This window comes from Trachemys scripta, chromosome 2, assembly GCF_013100865.1.
Source record: "Trachemys scripta elegans isolate TJP31775 chromosome 2, CAS_Tse_1.0, whole genome shotgun sequence".
Lineage (NCBI taxonomy): Eukaryota > Metazoa > Chordata > Testudines > Emydidae > Trachemys > Trachemys scripta.
The window spans coordinates 13715420-13740170 of NC_048299.1; the positions used below are offsets into that span (position 1 = coordinate 13715420).

Genomic DNA, 24751 nt, shown 5'->3' on the forward strand with positions numbered 1-24751 from the left:
ATTAAATGCTTTCTTCTTGCATCCTTCTTTCCTGTTTAGTTGAATTTTGCACCATTCTGGCTGGTTAACAGCAAAACTACCTGTATGCAACTCACTTGACTTCTTTGGGGATGCACCAAGTTTAACTTAGGGCAGATTTTTGTCTAATGTGCTAGTGAAATGTAGAGTGACTGAAATGGGTCTAGGATGTGTGCCATCATTTGTGTAGTGGGGTTTATATTATGGATCAGTTTGGAAATGTAACTATTTAGTGCACAAGAATATTTTAAAAATATTAAAACCTGGGGCCCAACTCAGGACACAAATAACTTCCAGGTAACAGTTAACTGACCTCCTGTCCTGCAGCAGGAGGGAGATTTGGAGGGAGCAGATCCTCGGCTGGCATAAATTGACATAATGGAGCTATGTCGATTTACATTGCACCTCATACTGTCTTAGGATTCAGTTTTCCAATCTGTTTAAGCCAGACAGAAAGGTCAATATAAAGGTGAATACAAACCTGAGACTCACAAAGATGAATGGATCTTTAGATTTTCCATAGATCTTATTTTTTGTTGCAAGATGTGTTTTATTAAGTGGAAGTTGTGATTAGAATGATCAGAGGTGAAAGTAAGTCTAGAAGCACCCCAAATATAGTTACCCAAAGTCTAGGTGGTGTCAAGGGACAGCTGCAGGATTCCGGTGGCCAGCCTTCTGCAGCTGGAGTTTTGTTGTCAGACTCCCAAGCTCATAGAAATTCAGTTAAAAGAACTTCTTCCAGACTTCTCCAAAGTACACTCTCTAACTTAAGCCTAAGGATCAATTGACTCTAACTAAACTCTTTATAGGTTTTCTCTTGAGCAAGCACATAATAGGCTAATAATTGCCCTAGCAACAGCCTAGCAACATGGGCCGGCTCTCCCATTTTTGCCACCCCCCCACCCCAAAAAAAGCTACTTGGACTGCTGCCCGAACTGCTGAAGCAATAAAAAAAAAATGCCACCTGGACTGAATGCCGCCCCTTAGCATGTGCCGCCACAGGCATGTGCTTCCTCCACTGGTGCCTGGAGCCGGCCCTGCTAGCAACAGTGAATAATAATTCATTATTTTACTTATCAGCAAAGCAACTTCAGCAAGAAACTTACAAATGCAGGCCCACCCAAACCAAGGTCAGCCATTCACATTCCCCCACTTCCCCCATCCCCATTTTCATGAATCTGTCCTTTCACTTTATCTATCTTAGTTAGTAACACTGCAATTGTGTAGCTGTTTTTGTTCTGCTGCCTAAGCCAAGGCCAGATTTTTCCTGACTCTGTGGTGCCCTCGCTTCCAACTTATGGTGGCTAAGTGCACAAGATCACTGTTGTTTTGTCAAATCAATTTCTCTCGTCACAGTTATTCTATTAATATCCGTGATTATCACCAGTTCATATAAGCAGGAGTATAGCCAGAAGATTGATTTATTTGTTTATTTGTTCCCGTTTTTTATTTCATATTGAATGCATTACAATGGATATATTCTGAAGTTGCACTTTTTAATACATGCACCCAGTACAAAATCTTCTAACCAAAGATTAAGTACATGAATTACACTCTATATTTACACTGAAAATACAGTGTAATGACATGATCATAATGACAGTATTATAAAGTGTAACTGAAATGATCGTGGTATTTGAGATACCAATGATGACCTTTTAATGGCAAGCACTGAATGCTTAAACACTGAACGGGTACTTAACTTTTATAATATTTTCTGTGTTATTGAGTGAGTTTATTTTTAATCTTTTGATGTGTGGGGTGATGGCACAGTTTTTCTCCCTCTTCTTTTTACATTTGCCTTTTATATTTGCAGTGTGAGGATCAACCTGAATGGGAATATAATTTATACATGTACCTCTACTTTGTGATTTTCATCATCTTCGGGTCTTTCTTCACATTGAATCTCTTCATAGGCGTCATTATTGACAATTTTAACCAACAAAAGAAAAAGATAAGTACTGTATATGCTGTATAGCCCCTTGTGACTGCTATATGGAGGGCAGAAGGAATGGATTTAAAAACAGCAGCATAGCCAGTCTAGCATCTCGATTAACAGAATATCCTTAGAAACCATCTTGCGTTACTTTACAAATTCACAGTTGCAGCAGCCCCTTATCGCTATGCAGGGCCAGTGCTCTGAAAACACTGGAAGTTAGATTGTGCTCACACTAATCAGGAAGCAGTGTTACCAGCACCAGCCCAGGGGGACCTCAGGGATTAGTTGTGCCTCAGGGACACATGCCTTCCCAAAGGAAGAAAATTAGAAAAGGATGGAAATTCCCAATCCCTCAAACTTAGTTTACATTGCAATAATACTTATCATTCAACCAAAGTAATAGCAGCTTTATCTCTTTATACTTAGGTGGGCAAGACATCTTTATGACAGAGGAACAGAAAAAGTATTATAATGCAATGAAAAAACTGGGCTCCAAGAAACCCCAAAAACCCATCCCAAGGCCACTGGTGAGAATATCTAGGTTATTCCAATTGAAATATGTATATTCAGTGAATGTCTTTCATCGAGTGAATACAATCTTCTGGGAAAAAATGCCCCTTTTGTAATATAATTTGTTTGATTCAGCCATTGTTTGAAAGTGTAGTGAATTGTGTGTCTTATAATCACCACTGCACTACAATGATGATTTGGGGTCAAATTCATGAACGGTGTAACACCATTACCTATTGTGGCCTGTATTAAATGAATTGGGGATCTCAGTCCCAATTTGTAATAAACAGGTTACCATTCATAAAAGCTACCACTACTATTGGCATGATTGTTGGTAGACTCAGCAAAGAGCCTTAGGTTTGAATGGGCATGAAAATCCAACCAATCCATCACCCCCTTTACATTTACGACGGCCCGTGTGGAAACTGTGACATATTTTCTTCGGGATTCCAGTTGCAAGGAGAGGGAATGATATCATCATTTTATATGATTTGAGTCTCATAACTAACACTAATGATCCTTTTATTTGTTTCAGAACAAATACCAAGGTTTTATCTTTGACGTAGTCACCAAACAAGCCTTTGATGTCTCCATCATGATTCTCATCTGCCTTAACATGGTCACCATGATGGTGGAAACAGATGACCAGAGTCTAGAAAAAGTGAACATCCTTCATAAAATCAACATGCTCTTCGTTGCCATCTTCACAGCAGAGTGCAGCATCAAAATGTTGGCTTTAAGACACTACTATTTCACCAATGGCTGGAACATATTTGATTTTGTTGTTGTGATTCTATCCATTGTGGGTAGGTAACATTCAATGGCAGAGAAGTCTTTTTGCCAAAACTGAACAAATAAAAGGTGGAAACAGAGATGTGTTAAATCTCTGCTTAAATTAAATGCTTTTTGCAATACGGTGCTGAGCACCTCCAGCTAGGCATTGGGTACCCTCAGTTCCACCAATGGGAGAGCCACTTACGGGATTGGTTCCTAAATATTTTAATTATATTTAAATCATATTGAAATAACATCGCATAACAATCAAATGTGGCATGACCAAGCAAAGGTAGAGAGTTTGGATATGCTGAACATAACAGATACATCCAGTAGAACATACATGCCATACTGCTGAAAGTAATAAGTAACACCCTCACATGCCCTGGCATTGATTTCAATGGGCATTTAGTGGCTGATAGGAACACAGGAGGGTGTGTTAGAGAAATGGCAGTCAGAGGATTAGTAGTTGCAATGCGTCAGGGTGTAAGAGGAAAAGTCAAAAGCCACTTGGGCCATTATTATTATTTATTATTTGTATTTTGCAGTAGTGCCTAGCAGACCCAATCATGGACCAGAACCCTATTATGCTAGGTGATGTACAGGCACAGAATAAAACAACAGTCCCTGCCCCAGAGAGTTTACAATCTGCGTATGAACTGCCAATTAAAAAGAAAGTAACAATTGGGGAAATGATACAATTTGAGACGAATGACTGATCAAATTGAACAAAAATAACTAAGGAACATTCTAGAGATTATTTCTATTAAAACCAGCATTTAACTCTCATATCTCCTAAAGATATTCATGTTACTTTATACTTTTTTGTCAAAGTAAATTTCGTTGGGGGGGGGGTGAACATTGGGGTATTATAGTCTTTCACCTCAGGAGCAATGGCTCAAATGGTAGTGACTGAAAGCTATAACTAATTGTGGCCTGTAATAATTGAACTTGGTGATCTCAGTCCCAGTTTGTAATAAGCAGGTGTCCACATCATAAAAACTATCCCTTTCGTTGACATCTTTGTCTGTAGACTCAACAAAGAGCCTGAGGATTGATTGGGCATGAAATCTAACCAATCCGTCAGCCCCTTAGCTGTGTTTCCTCTAGGACAGGGATTCTCAACCTTTTTCTTTCTGAGGCTCCCCCAACATGCTATAAAAACCTCCACAGCCCACCTGTGCCACAACAACTGTTTTTCTGCATATCCAGTAGATTAAAAGCCAGGGCTGGCGTTAGGGGATAGCAAGCAGGGCAATTGTATTAATTGGTTATTTGTTTCTTTTTTTCTTAAAGGTACCGTGCTTTCTGACATCATTCAACAATATTTTTTCTCTCCTACACTCTTCAGAGTCATTCGCTTGGCTCGGATTGGCAGGGTCCTAAGACTTATACGGGGAGCCAAAGGAATTAGAACTCTCCTTTTTGCCTTAATGATGTCCCTTCCTGCTCTGTTCAACATTGGTCTCCTTCTTTTTCTGGTCATGTTTATTTACGCCATTTTTGGAATGGCTAACTTTGCCTATGTTAAAAAGGAGAATGGGATTGATGACATGTTCAACTTCCAAACCTTCGCTAACAGCATGCTCTGTCTTTTCCAAATTACAACCTCAGCTGGCTGGGACGGTCTTCTCAATCCTATTTTAAACACTGGACCGCCATATTGTGATCCGAACCTAAAAAATGCAAATGGTTCGAAGGGAGACTGTGGAAGCCCTGCTGTAGGGATTCTATTCTTTGTTACTTATATCATTATATCATTTCTCATTGTTGTAAACATGTACATAGCCATTATTTTAGAGAACTTCAGCGTAGCCACTGAGGAAAGTACAGAGCCTCTAAGCGAAGATGACTTTGATATGTTTTATGAAATCTGGGAGAGGTTTGATCCTGAAGCGACTCAGTTTATTGAGTATTCTGAGCTTTCAGACTTTGCAGATGCTCTGGCAGAACCTTTACGCATAGCAAAACCAAACAAAATTAAACTCATAGCCATGGACCTTCCCATGGTCAGCGGAGATAGGATCCACTGCTTGGATATTTTATTTGCTTTTACCAAACGGGTACTAGGAGAAACTGGGGAAATGGATGCCCTTAAAATACAGATGGAGGAAAAGTTTATGGCTGCCAATCCATCTAAAATTTCTTATGAACCAATCACAACCACACTCAGACGGAAACAAGAGGAGGTTTCTGCCATTATTATCCAGAGGGCCTACAGGAGTCATTTGTTTCAACGCTCCTTGAAGCAGGCCTCTTTCTTATACCGTCACCAGGCTTGTGATGGCAACATGCTTGAAGATGAGGCACCTGAGAAAGAAGGTCTCATTGCATTCATGATGAATGAAAATTATGGTAGGCCAATAGACAAATCAGAAACTGTGTCCTCAACATCTTTCCCTCCATCCTATGACAGTGTCACCAGAGCCACTAGTGACAACCTCCAGCTAAAGGTGACAGACTCTAGCAAAAGTGATGAACCTGTATATTATCTGCTATCTCCAGACAGAGATAAAGAATCAATTGTCTAAATGTTTGTTTAGAATGCTTTAAAATATTGTTTACAGAATGTAATGCTGTAACTACACAACAATTGAAGCAGCCTTCTTATTAAATATTAGTTGCAAAATAAACAATGGAGTTTTTACCCTTAACTATGGGAGTCGATAAGTTATAACCTTTGACCCTGCTCTTTTCACCATTGCTCAATGTTTATATATGCACAGGGAGAATCTATGCAGGGTCATAGCTGTTATATCAGTGGTGTGATTATGAATCTGCTAGACTGTAAAACAGTAAACACAGTGTATATCTATCCACAGATAAAGCCAGGCTGTAAACATTCATTTAAGGTCTTACTCATATTAGTGTGTTTACTTATGGCAATGTATGACCTTGCATTCTAAAAAGAAAAAAATATATCACAGCTGCTGTAGCAAAATGTAACACTTACTGTATATGTTGTGAATGGTCTTTCATAAATTTATTATATTTGATATTTTTTTACTTAAATCAAATAATTGTCTCTTTTTCCATGGAGATAGATGATCCTTACACCCGACATGTTAAACTCTGAACCAAGGTAACAATAATTGGTGGGACTCCCGTCAGTCACAGAGGAAAATTGTTGCAAAATAAAATATTTAATCAACAACATATAACTATTTATTACACTATGACCTCCCCTTTGGGACATGTAACTGCTTGTCATCAGTAATACAAAATAAAAATGAGGCAGAAGAAAGTGATGTCAAATAATAAAGAGAGAAATGGCTTGTTCTACCCTACAGGAAATCAGACAGTAATGGATGCTGCTTGTAAAACAATTAATAAAAATACTAATTTTTTAGTATGTTTCAAGAATATGCTTTGCTTGTTGTAATCAAACTCTCTTAGAAATAGGTTATGACCCTATAATCTGATGTAAAGTGCCCCAAAGTACTATGTATCCAGATAGATTTTCTGTTAAGTGAGTGGGATAGGATGTTTTCCCCAATGACATGGAGCGAAGCATGCTTAATATAATATATGGAGATATACCTATATCTCATAGAGCTGGAAGGGACCTTGAAAAGTCATTGAGTCCAGCCCCCTGCCTTCACTAGGCAGGACCAAGTACTGATTTTGCCCCAGATCCCTAAATTGCCCCCTCAAGGATTGAACTCATAATCCTGGGTTTAGCAGGCCAATGCTCAAACCACTGAGCTATCCTGCCCCCTTAGTGCAAGTTCTATGCATCAATATTACTCTCTAATGCTTTGATGCAGGTTGTGCAGTGCGGGAGGGTTGTTACAGTGTTATCAAAGGGGTGGGAGGGTCTGTACAAAAGTTCTGATATATAGAATCCCTTCTGGGTTTCTATCTTTCACTTTACTGGAGGCTGTGTTTAGATTACTGGGGAACCTTCCTTTTTGCAGGCAGGCAGAGGAATAGTTGCATGTGAAATGCCAATCAGTCGCAGGCCAAACATATGACAGCAATGGGGTCCCATTATAAGTGCTTTAGGAGTAGACATTTTTAGTGGTTTTATACTGTAAAAAAAAATTAATTTATTATCAACCTTCCAGCCTTGGCAAAATGTGAGGAAGTGTCTGTGGAATATAAAGAGACAAGTCAATGGTTACAGAAAAGCCCTCTCTTTGTTATTTTCAAATATGATGGTACTTGGGTTTGGTGCGTCTTCATGGGAGGTCTTGCCTGAGAAGTCTGTAATGAGCGATTGCACCACAAGGAATAGTAGCCATGTTTTTCACCTTGCAGAAAAAGAATTATCAAGAATGTATTTAAAGTGTACTGTAGTTGACATTTAGTTACATTCTAGATTATAAAGGTGTCAAAATCCACGTGGGGTTGTTACTGAGAATCTTAGCTATCCAGCAACAAGACCATGTTACAATGAAATTTTCCTGTCACCACATCATCTGTTGACAAAATGAGTCAGAATATGTGAAGAAAACACATAAAATAATATGACTACATATATGTTAATGAATTTTTCTTCATCCAATGAGAGGTGTCTCAGGCATTCAGTTTTGTGAGTGATCGATTGGTTATTCGGGGGACTTGATGTCAGGTCTGTTCCTGATTCTTGCTGTGTGATTTTTAGGTAAACAATTTAACCTATCTGTGCCTCAGTTTACCCATCTATAAAATGGGGATAATAATACTTATCTACCTCACAGGAGTGTTGTAAGACTTAATTAATGGCTGCAAAGCACTCTGAGGGTGAAAGGCACTCTGTAAGTATTATTATAATCATTCTCTCTTTCCCCCTAGCCCCCTCTTTATGGTGTACACCATAGAGATTTTCCTTCTGGGATTTTGTTGCCTTTGAATCTTGTATGTAATTAGATTCCAACTTAAGGAAACTACTCCAAATGTGTTTTTCAGAGTGGAATTTCTCCCTCCCCCAATAAATTTTGCTCATGACTTCTCAAGTTAGAGAACCTTTCCACAGATTCCTTGTGTAATTTATGCTGTAATATTATACTGATTGTACATATAACCCAGAAAGAATATGTGATATTTTATATTTATAAGTGTGTATCATGCAAGTTTTTAGAATGGTTGACACTCAAACAACATGACTTACTGATTAAATTTTTTTCTCTTGAAAGAGAATTATTGATCATTAGAAACGAGCTGCTGCCTCTAACTGAACGAAATAGGAAATACACATACATGCCAAACAAAACCACATTTATTAATTGACAACTAGTAGGATTATTTTCTTTTCAAAATTGAAGAACAAAATGGAGGAGGAAAAATGCTAATTGAATGGGTATTGCTCATCTAATTTCTTAATATACAAAAAAAATCCTATTTTTAGACCAAAGACTGAATAGCTTACATGATGCGGTGATAGGTTGTTCACATTATTTTGTTATTATTTTTAATTATTTGTTACTTGATTTAGCAGATATATTAAAATGGAACTTCTTAATATACTATAAATAACACCGAAGCCAAATAATAGAATGCTGTGATAAAAAAAATTAGCTGGCTACTGATTATATTACAAGAAAGCTCTTCCAGCAATCAGTGGACCCCTGAGATGAGCATCGTTTTAATTACTGCAAGACCCTACCATATCAGTACAATTGCAAACTCTACTATGTTGTACCCCAAAGCTGTAAAAAAGTGAGTCTGAAAGAGGGTCTTAACTATAGATATTTACAGTAAACTTTCTAAAAATAAATTGTAAATTAGGTTCAAAATGGACTTTGTAAAAATTTCTATTGGATTTTTCTATTATTTTCTGGAACCTTTCTTGAGAACTGAAGTGTAATTGCTGCATTTGTATTAGATGTCGGACTCCCTTAAAAACTTCAAGTACCTGACCTGCAAGTCTTCACTAAAGGAGATACCGATCACAATATATCAGTGGTACAACCTCCCAGTGTAGTGATATTGTAGTTAGTGACTTGATAGACAGTGCATACTTATTATAAGCATGAGGAGTGCTGTCATTTTCTGCGGATTTGCTCAATAAAGAGTACAGCATGAATCATCAAACTACAAAAAGAGCACATTAAAACTTCAGCCAATATCACAGGACATACTAAGCTATTTGTATCTGGAAAAAGCCAAGTTTACTATGTTTCTTTATTAAATAAATAAGGATAACACATACTTTCTGTGCCAAATTATTTTTTTATTGTACCAGCATTTACATGAGTTCTCCAAGACTTGTTCGGTAGCCAAATTTGGTTGAGAAATGCAGGGCAACTTTTTTCATTTGTAATAAGAGATGAGGAATCAATGAAATCCACTCAAGTAATTCTTTCGTTGTAAGGCTGACTGCTGCACGTTAAAGGCTAGATCCAAATCTTGTTAAGGTCAAAGACTCCCATTAACTCCAGGAGGATTCGGATCAGGCCCTAAAAGCTTCTGTCCAAAGTGAGTAATATATAGAACCAATCCTGCATTTCTAGCTCAACCAATCTTTGCCAGCAGACTTGGGAGGAATATGGAGTGTGCTAGGTATGTGGAATCAAGCCTAAGTGATGTAAAAAACTTTTGCACATGAGATGTCCTCTTGATAATAATACAGATTTTCCCCTATTTAATCATATTGTTGTTATTATGATGATTATTTTATCTGCTTTGATTGAATCAGGACTTTTTTACACACAGACTTGTACAAGTTTAGTTAAACTAGTGCAAACAGTGGTTTGCACACTTTTATTTTGGTTTAAGAGTGGTTTGTTCCTAATCACTCTAAGAGGCACCAAAATGAGATTGGTTTAAACTGAAATTAGGGTTCACACAGACTTTTTTGTACTGGTTCAACAAAACTGGTTTAAAATCACACCTGAGGTTTAAGTAGTGCAGCTGTACATGTAGACAAGCCCTCGTTCTCCTTAAAAGATGGAAGTCGTTCGGAAGAGTAAATAATCTACTGACGTCTGAGCAGCCATGGGGAGAAAGCTGGGGGTACTGATACTCAGCTGGTATAAATCAGTGGCGCTTCACTGAAGGCAGTAAAGCTATGTCAGTTTTACACTAGGATTAGGCTTGTTTTGCCTGTGTGTAAATGACTACATAAAGCACAAAGACAGTGGAAGATGAGACCCGATGACGCTAAAATCAGTGTGAGCTCAGAATCAGGTCCTGCATTTTCAGAGTTGCCCCAAGGATTATTGTCATAATACTTGCAATGACTTTAGTTCCTGTTTACTTTAATGGGATTTGTATGGCTAAATTCCTGGGCAACTTTGAAGAGATCGCAGTTAACAGTTTGGGTTAAATTCCTAGTGCAACATGAATGCAGGTCAGTTTAGGGAGTGCTGTTATAGTAAGCTATGGCAGCTTTCTTTGTTTTTAGTGAGAATTTTCATCATGACCTCAGCCAAAGCAGTAGTGGCACAAATAAAAAAACACTTTGGTGGCTTTGTAATCAGAGGCAGGCCACTGCGAAGGTCTAGTATCAAAGGACTCCTCTGCAGAGTGACAGTAAGAGTGTTGTGTTGCTGACACCAGCAATGAATTTTACTGCTATGTGGTATGGGTGCTGAGAAGAGACCAGAAAGTGGGTTAAGTAGAGAGAAAACAGGCAGGAAAACAACACAGAAAAACAACCTTGAAATTGTAAATGAGAAAGGCAGTCTCTTAGTGTTGATTTTTACATATTGTTGTGACATAGATTCCCTTTTTTTCAAAGAACAAACATGGATAGCCTGCTGAGTGTTTACATGTGACAAAAAAATAGCACCCATGTCAAAGGGAAAACATGTGAAAGCAAATAGTCCAAGTGGAATGGCTCTTGGCAGCAAGTGAAAAATTCTTCAAAGTCAAACGTCACTGATAACCCTGTGAGGACTGAAGGTGTTGGACTGCAATGAGGGTATGTTTTTGTCAGCACCTCCGCAAAAGCTATTTTAGCAAGCTGACAACCCAGCCGTTTGAGTCGGTTCACGTGCCATGTGCTTTTACCAGAGTGGAGTTCTTAAACCCAATTCCATGGTTAGTAGGCATATCACAGTTATGGACTCTACTGATATGTCCCCCGAATGACAGTGCCTTTCACTAGAGAGCTGGGATTTTCCAGTCTTGGGAATTCCAGTGCTCTTTTGCTCTGAAAAGTGACTATGTACAATGTTACACAACATAAGCATTTGAAAATCACATCAGGTTTCAAACCGTTTCTAGGCCTTCAGGGTGCACTTGGGTCACGTTTCAAGCATTTCTTCTAAACCATGAGAGCTCGAAGGATTTTTATTAAATGAAAACTGAGGTTCTCAAACTGTCACATGACTCCACAAGCTGGGGCTTTAAGAAAAACATTGAATCTTGCAATGCTTGTGACAAAATTGTGAGAGGTGGCAACACTGGAAAGTGCCATGCCACACTGAAAAGGGACCAAATTTAATGTCATTTTCTTACTCAAGAGATCCACTCCTTGCGTGAACTCCTGGCCCCATTGACGTCCATGGAAGTTTTGCCACTTACATCAGTGGAGTCAGGATTTCACCCCTCACATCTGTCTCCATGGTCCTAGCTACTCACTTTAGTGAGAAAAATAAGTTTTACAGCTCTTAACCCTGCAGCATGAAAACAGCTAAAGGAAAATTAGGGCGTTTCAATTCAATGAGATGTTACTAGCATGACGTACTGTACAAGTGTTGCTAAAGTGTAAAGGAGACAGAGACCCCTCAGGTGTCGCTCAGAGGTGGTCCAGCCCATCCAGGATTGGCTCATAACCATGTATGGGGTTTGAGCTCCTCTCTTCATCTATCAGCAGTGCCCTGTCTTGATTCATGGGAGGTTGCTATGTAGTGTAATACCAGCTCTGCCATCTCGCTTTCTACCAGGTTTGCTAATTTTTCATAACTGCTTTTTTTTAAAAGCGGTCAAATCCTTCTTGGACATCAGCAATGGCTTTTTTATTTAGCTCAGTTTACACCTGTGCGTCCCCACTGACAGTATATTTTGGAAACACTTGGGCTGCATTAGCCGTAAAACGGGAGCATAATCTGGCCTGCAGAACCTTTATTATTCATAATGTCTGAGGAGGAAAGAACCCAGGTTGATTCTGCAGGACTGGTTATTAAGAAATCTTTCCATTTGTAACCTCAGCACATTTGATATGTGATTGACAGACAAACAAAATTTGGAACCCCACAGTTCCATTTGTACAGTCGCTCTTCAGAACCTAACCAAACCATACTTTAAATGCCAGTCCATGCAGACATCTTCATTTCAGCTACAATCTAAGGTAGAGTTGCAAAACAATTTTGAGCGTGTGACACAGGTTGTGACCAGGTGACCTGGCCATTTAAAGGCCATGCGGCCTGCGGCTAGCCAGCCCTATGTAATCAGCCCTACCTGTGCCATAATTAGCACTCCCATCTTATTGGGCCTAGACTAATTTGGATCAAGTGACAGCCTGAACCATCAGGGCCTCATAAAAGGGCAGAGAAAAATCAGGCTGGGGAAAAACTACAGGGAGCAGGCTGGGTTCCAGTGGAAGGTGCTGAAGAAGGGTCTGGAAGGGCTCTGGAGACTCTGGCTCAGAGCAGGGAAGTTGGAAAAGTGGCCCAGAGGGGTTGAGACTGTGAGAGACCTCTAGGGAAGGGAGCAGCCTGAGAACAGCTCCGTCCCAGAGGGGAGAGACTGAAAGGCAGCCCCAAAAGTAGACTAAAGAGGAGTCCAAGCACTGTGCACACATTGTTTGTTTGGGCTTCAGTCCCCTTCTAGGGAAGCAAAGCCCTCAGAGTGACCCACCTGGAGGACTAACTCATGTGAATCCCAGGGACAGACAGAAAACATGGGTATGGAGACACTGAGGGAGTGCCATGCTTAGCCAGCAGGAGGTGCTACAGGATAGGCATGCTCTATGACACAGGGCCAATGCCCTGTGCCCAATCTGTATGAGTCTCATACAGGCGCAGCTAGAAAGCCTTAGTTCTCTAGCTCAAGCTGTCGCAACTCATGCTTTTAGCTTTGGAGGTACAGGTTGGGCTGCCCCAGAGGCTGTCAGACAGTCACAAAAAATTCAGTCATTGTGTTAAAGGCTGGAGTTCTGGATGCTCAGGGAGGATTCGGACTCAGACAGAGTCTCTTCCCCTCCCTCCATTCTTTCCTTAAGTTTTTAAAAGGAAATGTGTTGCCTTCCCTCCCCCTTCCCTCCCCCGCCAAAAACCCACTAAGAGATCCTAAGGAGCTGTCTCATGGTTTTCCTCACCATTGCTCATGGTGTCCTGCCAGAAATGTTATTCCTTGAGACGGGATCTAGATCTTAGGGGAGGAGCCAGAGTTCCCCTTTGAAAGCGGCAGTGAGGGGTCTGAATCTTGGCTTCTTCCTACAGCAGGTTATTCTGAAGCTCCTGTCTCAGCCAATGCCTGGGGTAGGGCTGACAATAGGCAGCTGTCACTGCTGCTGTCTGCTTCCTTGTATTGGCCCTGGTTCAGATGGAACAGGGCAGTTTCTCTTGCACAAGGGGCTCTCAGCCCTCCCACTCCCTCAAGCTGCTGGGTTGTGGAGGATGAGGGCGGGGTGCTGGCACTGGGGGTGTGGCCTGACGGTTAATACTTCCTCACATGTTGCGGGATGAGTCAGCCGAAGTGCTCCATACAACAGGTTGTGAGGTGAAGCTCTCAAATAGGATACACTTTCCCAAGTATGTGGACAACAGGGAAGGCAACAAGCAGAAAGGATTTTCCCCATAGACTCACAGGAGGCTTGGAAAACCTGTCAAACTAGCAGGGCTGAGACAGAGCTATGCTCTCAGCCCTACAGTTGCTCCTTCCAGCTGGAGCACTTTGGAAGAGTTGTGAGAGAAAATGTCCATTGCAAACACGAAGGCTTTCATTGGCTCGGACATTTCAGAACTAAAATACTTGACAGATACCCTCAGCATTTCTGAGCGTCAAGCTACTGGCCCTTGTTGTGTTTGCTGGGCATTATTATTATTATTGTTTGCTGTCTCTTTGGAGGTGCCCCAAAGTCTGTCTCAGAGCCCATAGCACAAGTAAGAAGATATGATCCAGGCCTGTTACAGAGCAAGCTAGGCCTTAAAGGGGAGTACAGGCGCAGCTCCCACCTATGCTTGGTTTTCTTCCCTGCAGGCTACAGCAAAGCTAGCTAGGAAGGGGAAAACTGGTTATAAATACCTTCCTGCCCTTGTTAGGGAAGTAAGAGACCTAAGGCAGCTCTCCAAGGCCTGTCCTGCTGTGGTGAGGAAACCAGGAGCACAGCCTGTGAGAGGCTCATCCGAAAAAACCTGTGGTATTGGGAAGGATGCCTTTAAGCATTGCTCTAAGTATCCTCTAACAATGGGAAATGCTCTAGATAAATAATAGCATCTTCAGAATGTGGGGCTCATGTCTTGAGGAAGATGGCATCTAAAGTTAGCACTTGGAACAACTTGCTCAGAAAATTGGCTGGTTCAACCTAGGATCCGAGCACCCAAATACTAGCCCTTTCCCTCTGCAATTCAACAGCAGAGTACTGCTCTCCTGTCTGGTGTCACTTGTCTCACACAAGGCTGGTCAACGTAGAGCTTAACAGAGCTATGCGTATTGTTACTGGGACTTTACGGGCAACACCGTTCCAATAGCTACCGATACTTAATAGCACAGCACCTTCGCTGTGAGAAGGCCTCTGTCATGCTGCTGGCCAAGATCATGATAATAGCAACCTGCCTTTGTATGCAGACCTCTTCAACCACCCACCAGCTCGCCTGTCTTCTAAACGCCCTTTATGGGTATTTATGCCACCACCGGACATGACGGTGGAATATGTTTGGCGCAATGAGTGGTCAGTGACGATAGTCATTAAACACTCTCTCGTCATGGACCCAACCATCTGTCTGCCAGGTTTTGCTTTGCCAAGGCACCTATGGTCATCTCTGAACAGTTTCAAATAGGACAATTGTGTGGCTAATCTCTTTAAATGGGGTTTTTCTAATGACCCACGATGCAGCTGCGATTAACTTCAGACTATGTTACATCTCTTTGACGAGTGCCCACTGACTTATTTTGACTGCGGGCTACTGGCTTTCCGCCCAGCTGATGATGATGCCATCAAATGTCTGGGCACATTGTGCATATGCTGATATATACTGAAAAGGATCTTCTTAGTTCATTGGTGGTGTTTTGGGACCCAGGTATGACTCCCTCCCTCAGACTGGTCAGTAGGAACAAGCTCCCTCCCACCCTTCACTTACCATCTGAAAGGTGAGACCTTAACTGGATGATTAATCCTCAAACTCATGGTGTGTATCTTCCTTTTGAGGCTCCAGACAGTAGTAAACATGGGTTATGCCCAAAATTAACTAGGCCCAGGAGGGCGGGTGGAAGTCACCCATCTTTATAAATGTTCAGAGTCCTTCTCCTCCTCCACAAATGCCCAAAAATGTAAAAATCAGTGAGCCAAAAATAATGAAATTATGGCAGGTGAGAACCTTCACTGTCTTGAAGCCTAGAACCATATTGGTCTTTGACTTCCTTCCCCTTGCAATGGCCTCCTTGAAGAGGTTATCTGTGGGTATGGTTACACTGTGATAAAAGACCCACACCATAACTGTGGCTGGCCCAGGTTGGCTGACTTGGGCTCACAAGTCTCATGCTGCAAGGCTAGAAAATTGCAGTATAGATATTTGGGCTTGGGCTGGAGCCAGGGCTCTGAGACCCGGTGAGGGGAGAGGTGTAATGGGATGCTAAACTGTATTATATTGTTCAGCCACTATGTGGCACTGTTTGTAAAATGCCTTATTTAAATGAACCTCAGCCATACCTGGCAGAGCATTCAAGGATCTTATGAACACATCTCGTGTGTGTATAAGCAAACTGTGTAGCCAGTCCATATCTGGTACAGGAACATGACATGGTGTCAGGAGTAAACTATGAACAGAAACAGAAGGAACAAAGCAACAAAGGTTGCAGGATCTCATCAACATTCTCCAATGCCCCAGAGAACTTAAGCTTTCACAAATCTTCACAATGGACAGACTAGAAGCAGTGTTTTGCAAGATTTTGAATTGCAAACAAACTCCACAAAGAAACTGGAGATACACAGGTATCTTCTTTGGTTTATGCTATTTGGAAGCAAACAGAGCATATCTTTACATCCTTTGACTTTACTGAAGACAGTCACAAAGATTACTAGCGAAGGGTTCTGGCTATGTTTGATGCATACTTTATACCTCAGAGAAATGTGGTTTATGAAAGATCACGTATTCACTAGAGAATTCAAGAATTTCAAGGGGATGAAACCTCAGAAACAACCCTGACATCATAATCAAAAAGGCTGACAAAGGAGGTGCTGTCGTCATCATGAATAAATTGGAATATGACCAAGAGGCTGCTAGACAGCTCTCTAACACCACATTCTACAGGCCATTACCCTCTGATCCCACTGAGGATTACCTAAAGAAACTACACCATCTGCTAAAAAAACTCCCTGACAAAGCACAGGAACAAATCTGTACAGACACATGCCTAGAACCCCGACCAGGGGTATTCTATTTGCTACCCAAGATCCATAAACCTGGATATCCTGGATGCCCCATCATCTCAGGCATTGGCACCCTAACATCAGGCTTGTCTGGTTATGTAGACTCTCTCCTCAGACCCTACGCTACCAGCACTCCCAGCTATCTTCGAGACACCACTGACTTCCTGAGGAAACTACAATCCATCGGTGATCTTCCAGAAAACACCATCCTGGCCACTATGGACGTAGAAGCCCTCTACACCAATATTCCACACAAAGATGGACTACAAGCTATCAGGAACAGTATCCCTGATAATGTCACAGCTAACCTGGTGGCTGAACTTTGTGATTTTGTCCTCACCCACAACTATTTCACATTTGGGGACAATATATACCTTCAAGTCAGCGGCACTGCTATGGGTACCCGCATGGCCCCACAATATGCCAACATTTTTATGGCTGACTTAGAACAATGCTTCCTTAGCTCTCGTCCCCTAACGCCCCTACTCTACTTGCGCTACATTGATGACATCTTCATCATCTGGACCCATGGAAAAGAAGCCCTTGAGGAATTTCACCATAATTTCAATAATTTCCATCCCACCATCAACCTCAGCCTAGATCAATCCACACAAGCGGTCCATTTCCTGGACACTACTGCGCTAATAAGCGATGGTCACATCAATACCACCCTATACCGGAAACCTACTGACCGCTACACTTACCTACATGCCTCCAGCTTCCATCCAGGACACACCACACGATCCATTGTCTACAGCCAAGCTCTAAGATATAACCGCATTTGCTCCAATCCCTCGGATAGAGACAAGCACCTACAAGATCTCTATCAAGCATTCTTAAAACTACAATACCCACCTGCTGAAGTGAAAAAACAGATTGACAGAGCCAGACGAGTACCCAGAAGTCACCTCCTACAAGACAGGCCCAACAAAGAAAATAACAGAACACCACTAGCTGTCACCTTCAGCCCCCAACTAAAACCTCTCCAGCGCATCATCAGAGATCTACAACCTATCCTGAAAGATGATCCTTTACTCTCACAGATCTTGGGAGACAGACCTGTCCTCGCTTACAGACAACCCCCCAACCTAAAGCAAATACTCACCAGCAACCACACATCACTGAACAAAACCACTAACCCAGGAACCTATCCTTGTAACAAACCCCGATGCCAACTCTGTCCACATATCTATTCAAGTGACATCATCATAGGACCTAATCACATCAGCCATACCATCAGGGGCTCGTTCACCTGCACATCTACCAATGTGATATATGCCATCATGTGCCAGCAATGCCCCTCTGCCATGTACATTGGCCAAACCGGACAGTCTCTACGCAAAAGAATTAATGGACACAAATCTGACATCAGGAATCATAATACTCAAAAACCAGTGGGAGAACACTTTAACCTGTCTGGTCATTCAGTGACAGACCTGCGGGTGGCTATATTACAACAGAAAAACTTCAAAAACAGACTCCAACGAGAGACTGCTGAGCTAGAATTGATATGCAAACTAGACACAATCAACAAAGGATTGAATAAGGACTGGGAATGGCTGAGCCATTACAAACATTGAATCTATCTCCCCTTGTAAGTATTCTCACACTTCTTATCAACCTGTCTGTACTGGGCTAGCTTGATTATCACTTCAAAAGTTTTTTTCTCTTACTTAATTGGCCTCTCAGAGTTGGCAAGACAACTCCCACCTGTTTAGGCTCTCTGTATGTGTGTATATATATCTCCTCAATATATGTTCCATTCTATATGCATCCGAAGAAGTGGGCTGTAGTCCACGAAAGCTTATGCTCTAATAAATTTGTTAGTCTCTAAGGTGCCACAAGTACTCCTGTTCTTTTTTCAAGGGGATGATGTTTCTCTAGATAAATAAAATGCCAGGCAGTGGTGTTAGGAAAGTCATTTTTGAAGAAGTTGAAAAGTGTCGGTGCCAAAACTGAGCCCTGAGATAGACCATTGTTTTGGGGACTTCGGGAGCCATTTCTTTGTCCCAGTGAACTTTGGAACGGCAGCCTCTCACAACGCTTCCCCAGCCATGACAACCCACTTCAGTAGGACGAGTTACAGTTTGCGTAGTAGGCCTGTATGCCACAAAACCCTGAAGCTGTAAGGCTCATCCAAGCACTGACTCAGCACTAAAACGGAAGCTGTGATTGCTGCAACCACTGACTGCTTGGATTAAACACATCTAAATGCCTTTATAGCTACTGGCAAAATATGCTCAGACTTCTGACATGAGTCTGGGCTTTCTCTCACCTCTCCTGGGGTGTCAGGCCAATGCTGTAACACTGTGGAAATAAACCTCTAAGTTCTGAGGGGCTCCATGTTCCCCCAGGATGTCCAGTGCTACCAGTCTCCCCCTCACCTAATATGCTTTCAGATCTTCCTGCCATCACTAATGTAGGCATTTCAAATGCCATGGAGCACAGACACCTCTTACCAGTGTCTTGACACCATATCTTGCTATGACTCACTCTGAGACACCTTTGTAGCTCCTCTATGATACAGTCTCCTTGGCCTGTCATGGAGCAAGACTAGGGTTTATATTCCAAACTCTCATCTGTCTAACAAGCTCGTGGGTCAGACAGGTCTGCCCCCAAGGTACAGATTTTCTTAGCGGTATCATGTCACTGAGAGATGCTCTGAAAAAACGGCCCCTTAAATATAACAGTCAAGGAATTCTTGAATCATAGCACTTATTCTGCAGCTGTGTACAAGGCCACAACAGGCATGAAGCAGCATTATACAGAAATGTTTACCTCTGCTCTCCCCGAAGCCTTGCCTGCTTATCCCTACAAACGAGTAAGCTATGAAATATAACTGTTCCTGAAGGAATCACTTTACACTTTGTTTGTCTCTTCCTTTAGCTGGGGGCTTCCAGATAAACACAGCTGGAGTATGTATTTATTTTATTCTTTTTGCACTGCCTGTTAAGCCCACTTGTCCTGGCATTACCGGGCTAAACTGGATTGATCTCCTACTCGGCGTTGCCTAATACTTTCTCAGAGTCATATAGTGGCTAAATTGATAGGAATAATCAAGCTCTTACATGTTCTTAGGAGTGATACCTTAATTTCCTCAGGGTGACTGTTTCTCCATCTCTGTCCTTATGAAAAGGAATTTTTGACCCATCTAATCCATTGTTTCACCCTATTTGCACCCTTAACCATTCCTGTTTAAGAGCTTTCCCACACAATTTCCAAGGAAATTAAGACCTGTAACTATAAACTGGACAGAGACTCACCTAGAGACAAGCACCCACAACACCCATGTAGAGTCTGAACCAACTGAAGTCAATGGCAAGACTCCCATTCACTTCAGTAGGCTTTGATCACGCTCATGCAGGATCTGCTTAGCAAACTAGGCAATGGGTTTAGGGCAGCAGGGGGGTGACCACATCAAATTTGAGTGCGGGACATTGTGACTTGGGGTATGGGGTCGCAACGCCACTCACTCAAATTTGGCCCCGCTGCCCCTCCTTAATGACAGAGGGGCAGGTGGGCTATATCTGCTGCCTTAGGCCTATGAGGAGGTTGGCGTCACACTGAAGTTTTGTCTAAGGCAGATTGTCTTGAGCAGCCTCTACTCACATAGCATCAGAGATGCATTCAAGCCCTTCATATAGAGCCCATCTAGCTCCACAGGCTTTCATGAGGATGGGATGGGGAACATGGTTAGGACTGGTGTTTGGGGAAGGTTGGGGGACTTCTGATTAAGTTTCTGGCTACATCAGGGAAGGTAGATGACTGGATTTGCTTCAATGTTTATGGATTATTTATGAGACATCAAAAATGTCTAGAATACGGCTAACGGTTTATCTACACTTAAAATATACAGCGGCACAATTATGCCTCTGTAGTACTTCAATGCCGACACCACCTACACTGGCAGGTGGGCATCTCCCATTGGCACAGGTACTCCAGCTCCTCAAGAGGTGGTAGCTAGTTTGACAGGAGAACTCTCCCATCAACCTGGCGCTGTCTACACGGGGGTTAGATTGGTTTAACTGCATCGCTGTGGGGTGTGCCCCCGAGTGACATAGTCATACTGCCCTAATTTCCTCTTGTAGATCAGGTCTAAGTGATATTTTTCCACCATACCGTTTTTTTGGTGAAAAATACAGATTTGGTGACCCTGAAAAATTTTGCGACAGCTTTGCTGAATTGTTTCAATTGAAACAAACTGAAAAATTAAAATATTTCACTTCAACGCTTTTGAAACAAAACCCTCTTTGATTTTTTTTAATTCAAAACTACTTTTTGTTTCAAAATTTCCTTTAATTTGCTTTTAAAAATTAGGTATTTGAAATCTTAATGAAATGTTTCATCTTGGGGCAAACAAAACATTCTGTTTAACCCAAAATGAATTTTTTTTTAATTTTTTGATTTGCTGAAATGTCCATTGTCTGTTTGACCCCAAACAAACTTTTTAATTGCCAGCAAACCAAAAAAATCCATTAATATATAAGGTTATTTAAATCTGCTCTATAAACTGAAATAGCATAGGGAAGGGTGAAAAATATGTACCTTCGCGGAGGCATTTCTGGGAGCGTTCATCTGGCAAGGACGCACCTTTCCTAAACTAAGTAAATGATCAGAAACCATCTTACCCTCCAGGGATATCTGTGGGCAGAAATGTACTCTTTATTTTTAAGGACTGTGAATGTACGATATATTATACTTTTAAAATGGATGCAGTGTTAAGAGGTACAAAACCTCAAAGGACTCAGTTACAATTGCATAGCAAACCAACCACAAAATAAAATGTTGGCAGAGCTCAAAGGTCTGATAGCATCCAAGTAAATGGCCAGAAGGAATGCAAGGCGTGGTCTTTGTCGTGCAGCCTCCCCTCTAGGAAAGGTCCAGAAGTTTTCAAGAAGAAGCTGGCAGCCCAAGAGAGTAAAAGGCTTGGAGTTTGTTCTGTCCTCTTTTCTGCCCCCTTACGACCAAGTATCTCACTTCACAAGAGGTGATGGAGGGAGAGGGGACGATCCTCCCACTACAGCCATTTTGTCTCACTGGCGACATCAAAGTTAGGAGTTAGATGCCTAAATAACTTTGAGGGTCTGGGCCTTTGACGCATTCTAACTTCCCTGAGTCTCTGGCCCAACTCTAAGCACTGCAAGCCAGAGACTTTTTGACTCTGCTCTATTAGCAACTTGGCCTGGAGTTACACCCATGTCTAGAGGAGAAAGACTCGGCATCTCCTGAGCCCATCTCCATGACTGTGAATATTTTTCATATTTTATAAGTAGCTTAACTATATCCAGTCAAACATAAACTGAACAAAGGAGATTAAAATATTATCCTAATGCAAGGAAACAATTGAAAGCATTTACTTGCAATCCCTGTTGGTCTCTTCTTTATGCTGATGGTGCCAATTCTCTCTCCAATGAATAGCCCAAGTACATGGCCACTCTTCTGAGGGAGTCTATCAGGATTATAGAATCCTCCAAACAGCATGCCACCAGTCAGGTATTGACAACAGAGTGTCTCCTCAAATGTTATTGCATCCTCAGGAGTGTAGCAACCTCTACATTTGCTGTGCTTTCCACTGAGGGGAGGTAATGAACTGGTAGCTGTAGAGTTGAATCAGCACAGCCTTTTGTTGCCCTGCTGTTGTGGCTCAAGAGGTCATCTTGGAGCACAGCCCCATAGCACGGGCTTCCTGATACCTGCCTCACTTGTGCGATGTCTGTGCAGTACAACAAGCTTTGGCGAGAAAGTGAAGAATGTATTCAGTTGGAACGGAGAGGTAAGAAGACTATAACTCAAGGGGTTACACACTTTGTTAGGTATTAGGTGTTAGTACTATTATACAAGGCCCTGGTGAGACCTCATCTGGAATACTGTGTGCAGTTCTGGTCTCCCATGTTTAAGAAGGATGAATTCAAACTGGAACAGGTACAGAGAAGGGCTACTCGGATGATCCAAGGAATGGAAAACCTGTCTTATGAAAGGAGACTTGGCTTGTTTAGCCTAACCAAAAGAAGGCTGAGGGGAGATATGATTGTTCTTTATAAATATATCAGTGGGATAAATATCAGGGAGGGAGAGGAATTATTTAACCTTAGTACCAATGTGGACACAAGAACAAATGGATATAAACTGGACACTAGGAAGTTTAGACTTGAAATTAGACGAAGGTTTCTAACCATTAGCGGAGTGAAGTTCTGGAACAGCCTTCCCAGGGGAGCAGTGGGGGCAAAAGACATATCTGGCTTCAAGACTAAGCTTGATAAGTTTATGGAGGAGATGGTATGATGGGATAGCCTAATTTTGGCAATGACTTGATCTTTGATTATTAGCAGGTAAATATGCCCAATGGTCTGTGATGGGATGTTAGATGGGGTGGGATCTGAGTTACTACAGAGAATTCTTTCCTGGGTGCTGGCTGGTGAGTCTTGCCCACATGCTCAGGGTTTAACTGATCACCATATTTGGGATCGGGAAGGAATTTTCCTCCAGGGAAGATTGGCAGAGGCCCTGGAGGTTTTTCGTCTTCCTCTGCAGCGTGGGGCACTGGTCATTTGCTGGAGGATTCTCTGCACCTTGAGGTCTTTAAACCATGATTTGAGGACTTCAATAACTCAGATATAGGTTAGGGGTTTGTTACAGGAGTGGGTGGGTGAGATTCTGTGGCCTGCATTGTGCAGGAGGTCAGACTAGATGATCATAATGGTCCCTTCTGACCTTAAGGTCTATGAGTCTATCACAACACTAATAGGCTTGAAATTCTCTCTTTTGTTCTTCCAATACCTACCAGGGGTACAGCAGATTCCATAACAGCTGATGTCAAATGGAGTCCTCTCAATCATCCCTAGGTTTGTAATACGCAGTACTGGGAGGCCAGATGTTCTCTGGGTGGGCTATGGCTCTGGATCCTGCTTACCCCATTGGTCTGACTCAGCCTGTGGTTGGCACAAGTTAAGCCTCATTTTTTCAGGGTCTGGGGTAACCCTCTCCTCTCAGCTTTTACCCAGGTGGGATGAATGTGGGACTGGCCTGCTGATTCTTCAGGGTGGGAGTCTTCAGGGTGGGCTTAGAGCCACTTGATTTATACACTATATAATCTGTAAATGTAGTACGTGGGCCTTAGTGACAGACACATTTGGTCAAATAAAATAACATTGGTAATACTTTTCAAAGTATCGCTAACAGTTGCTTGCTTATATTTTGTTCCTGGTTCTCTAATTTTTCACCTACTTACCCCCTCCCTCCAAAATCAGCACCTCAGTAAGTGACAGGGCTTTGAAAAACTCCGTGCGCTCCTTTGACCCCCATATAGACATAGGGCCCCATTTCTCCTCTCATGCTCATTTTACAGTAATGTAACTTCACTGGAATTCCTCTAGACTTGGTTTGCAAGTGGGAAGGGAACTGGGCCTGTGATTGTCACTACACTGCAATGAGAGCCTCCCTATGACTGTCGTAGTGTTGGCAGACCCTGTACTCCTCCCTGTGGGCAAGGGGGGATTTGGCCATTGATCAGTGCTCTAGAATGGTCACACAGTGGCAGGGCTGCCCAGAGGATTCAGGGGGCCTGGGGCAAAGCAATTTTGGGGACCTCTTCCCTAAAAAAAAGTTGCAATATTATACAATACTATATTCTCGTGGGGGCCCTTGTGGGGCCCGGGGCCTGGGGCAAATTGCCCCACTTGCCCCCCCTCCCCTCTGGGTGGCCCCACACAGCGGGGCGGTGGTATTGCCCAGTGGATCGGTCTCTACAGTCCCAGGCCAGTGCTCTGTGTTCTAGTTCTGACTTTGCCATTGAGCTGCACTGTAACCTTAAGGAAAGTCACATCTTGCTGTGCTTCTGCTTCCCCTCTCACGTTGTGCCGCTCTGTCTATTTAGTTTAATCACCCTGTGGCAGGGGCTGTCTCATACCATATTGTATGGGGCTCTGACATTGGTTGGTGTCTGGCTGATCCATAATACAAATACTAAAAAGTAGAAAACCTAATGCCCGTGCAGGACATTTTCTCAGGCATAGTCACAGTCAATTGGTTATTGAGATAGTGTTTCTCTAGCT

The 24751-nt window shown here is 42.1% G+C and overlaps 1 protein-coding gene across 8 annotated transcripts in view; it reads left to right on the forward strand.

The window, feature by feature from the left end:
- Positions 1–6395, forward strand: part of LOC117872006 (sodium channel protein type 5 subunit alpha-like) — a 336265-nt gene extending 329870 nt beyond the window's left edge. For all 8 annotated transcript variants that reach the window (XM_034759944.1, XM_034759938.1, XM_034759936.1 and 5 more), the window contains 4 exons: positions 1835–1972; positions 2380–2484; positions 3003–3273; positions 4538–6395. In XM_034759944.1, the coding sequence (XP_034615835.1) occupies positions 1835–1972; positions 2380–2484; positions 3003–3273; positions 4538–5772 (1749 nt within the window). In that variant the 3' untranslated portion in view covers positions 5773–6395. The remainder of the gene's footprint in view (positions 1–1834; positions 1973–2379; positions 2485–3002; positions 3274–4537) is intronic.
- The last annotated feature ends 18356 nt before the right edge of the window (positions 6396–24751 follow it).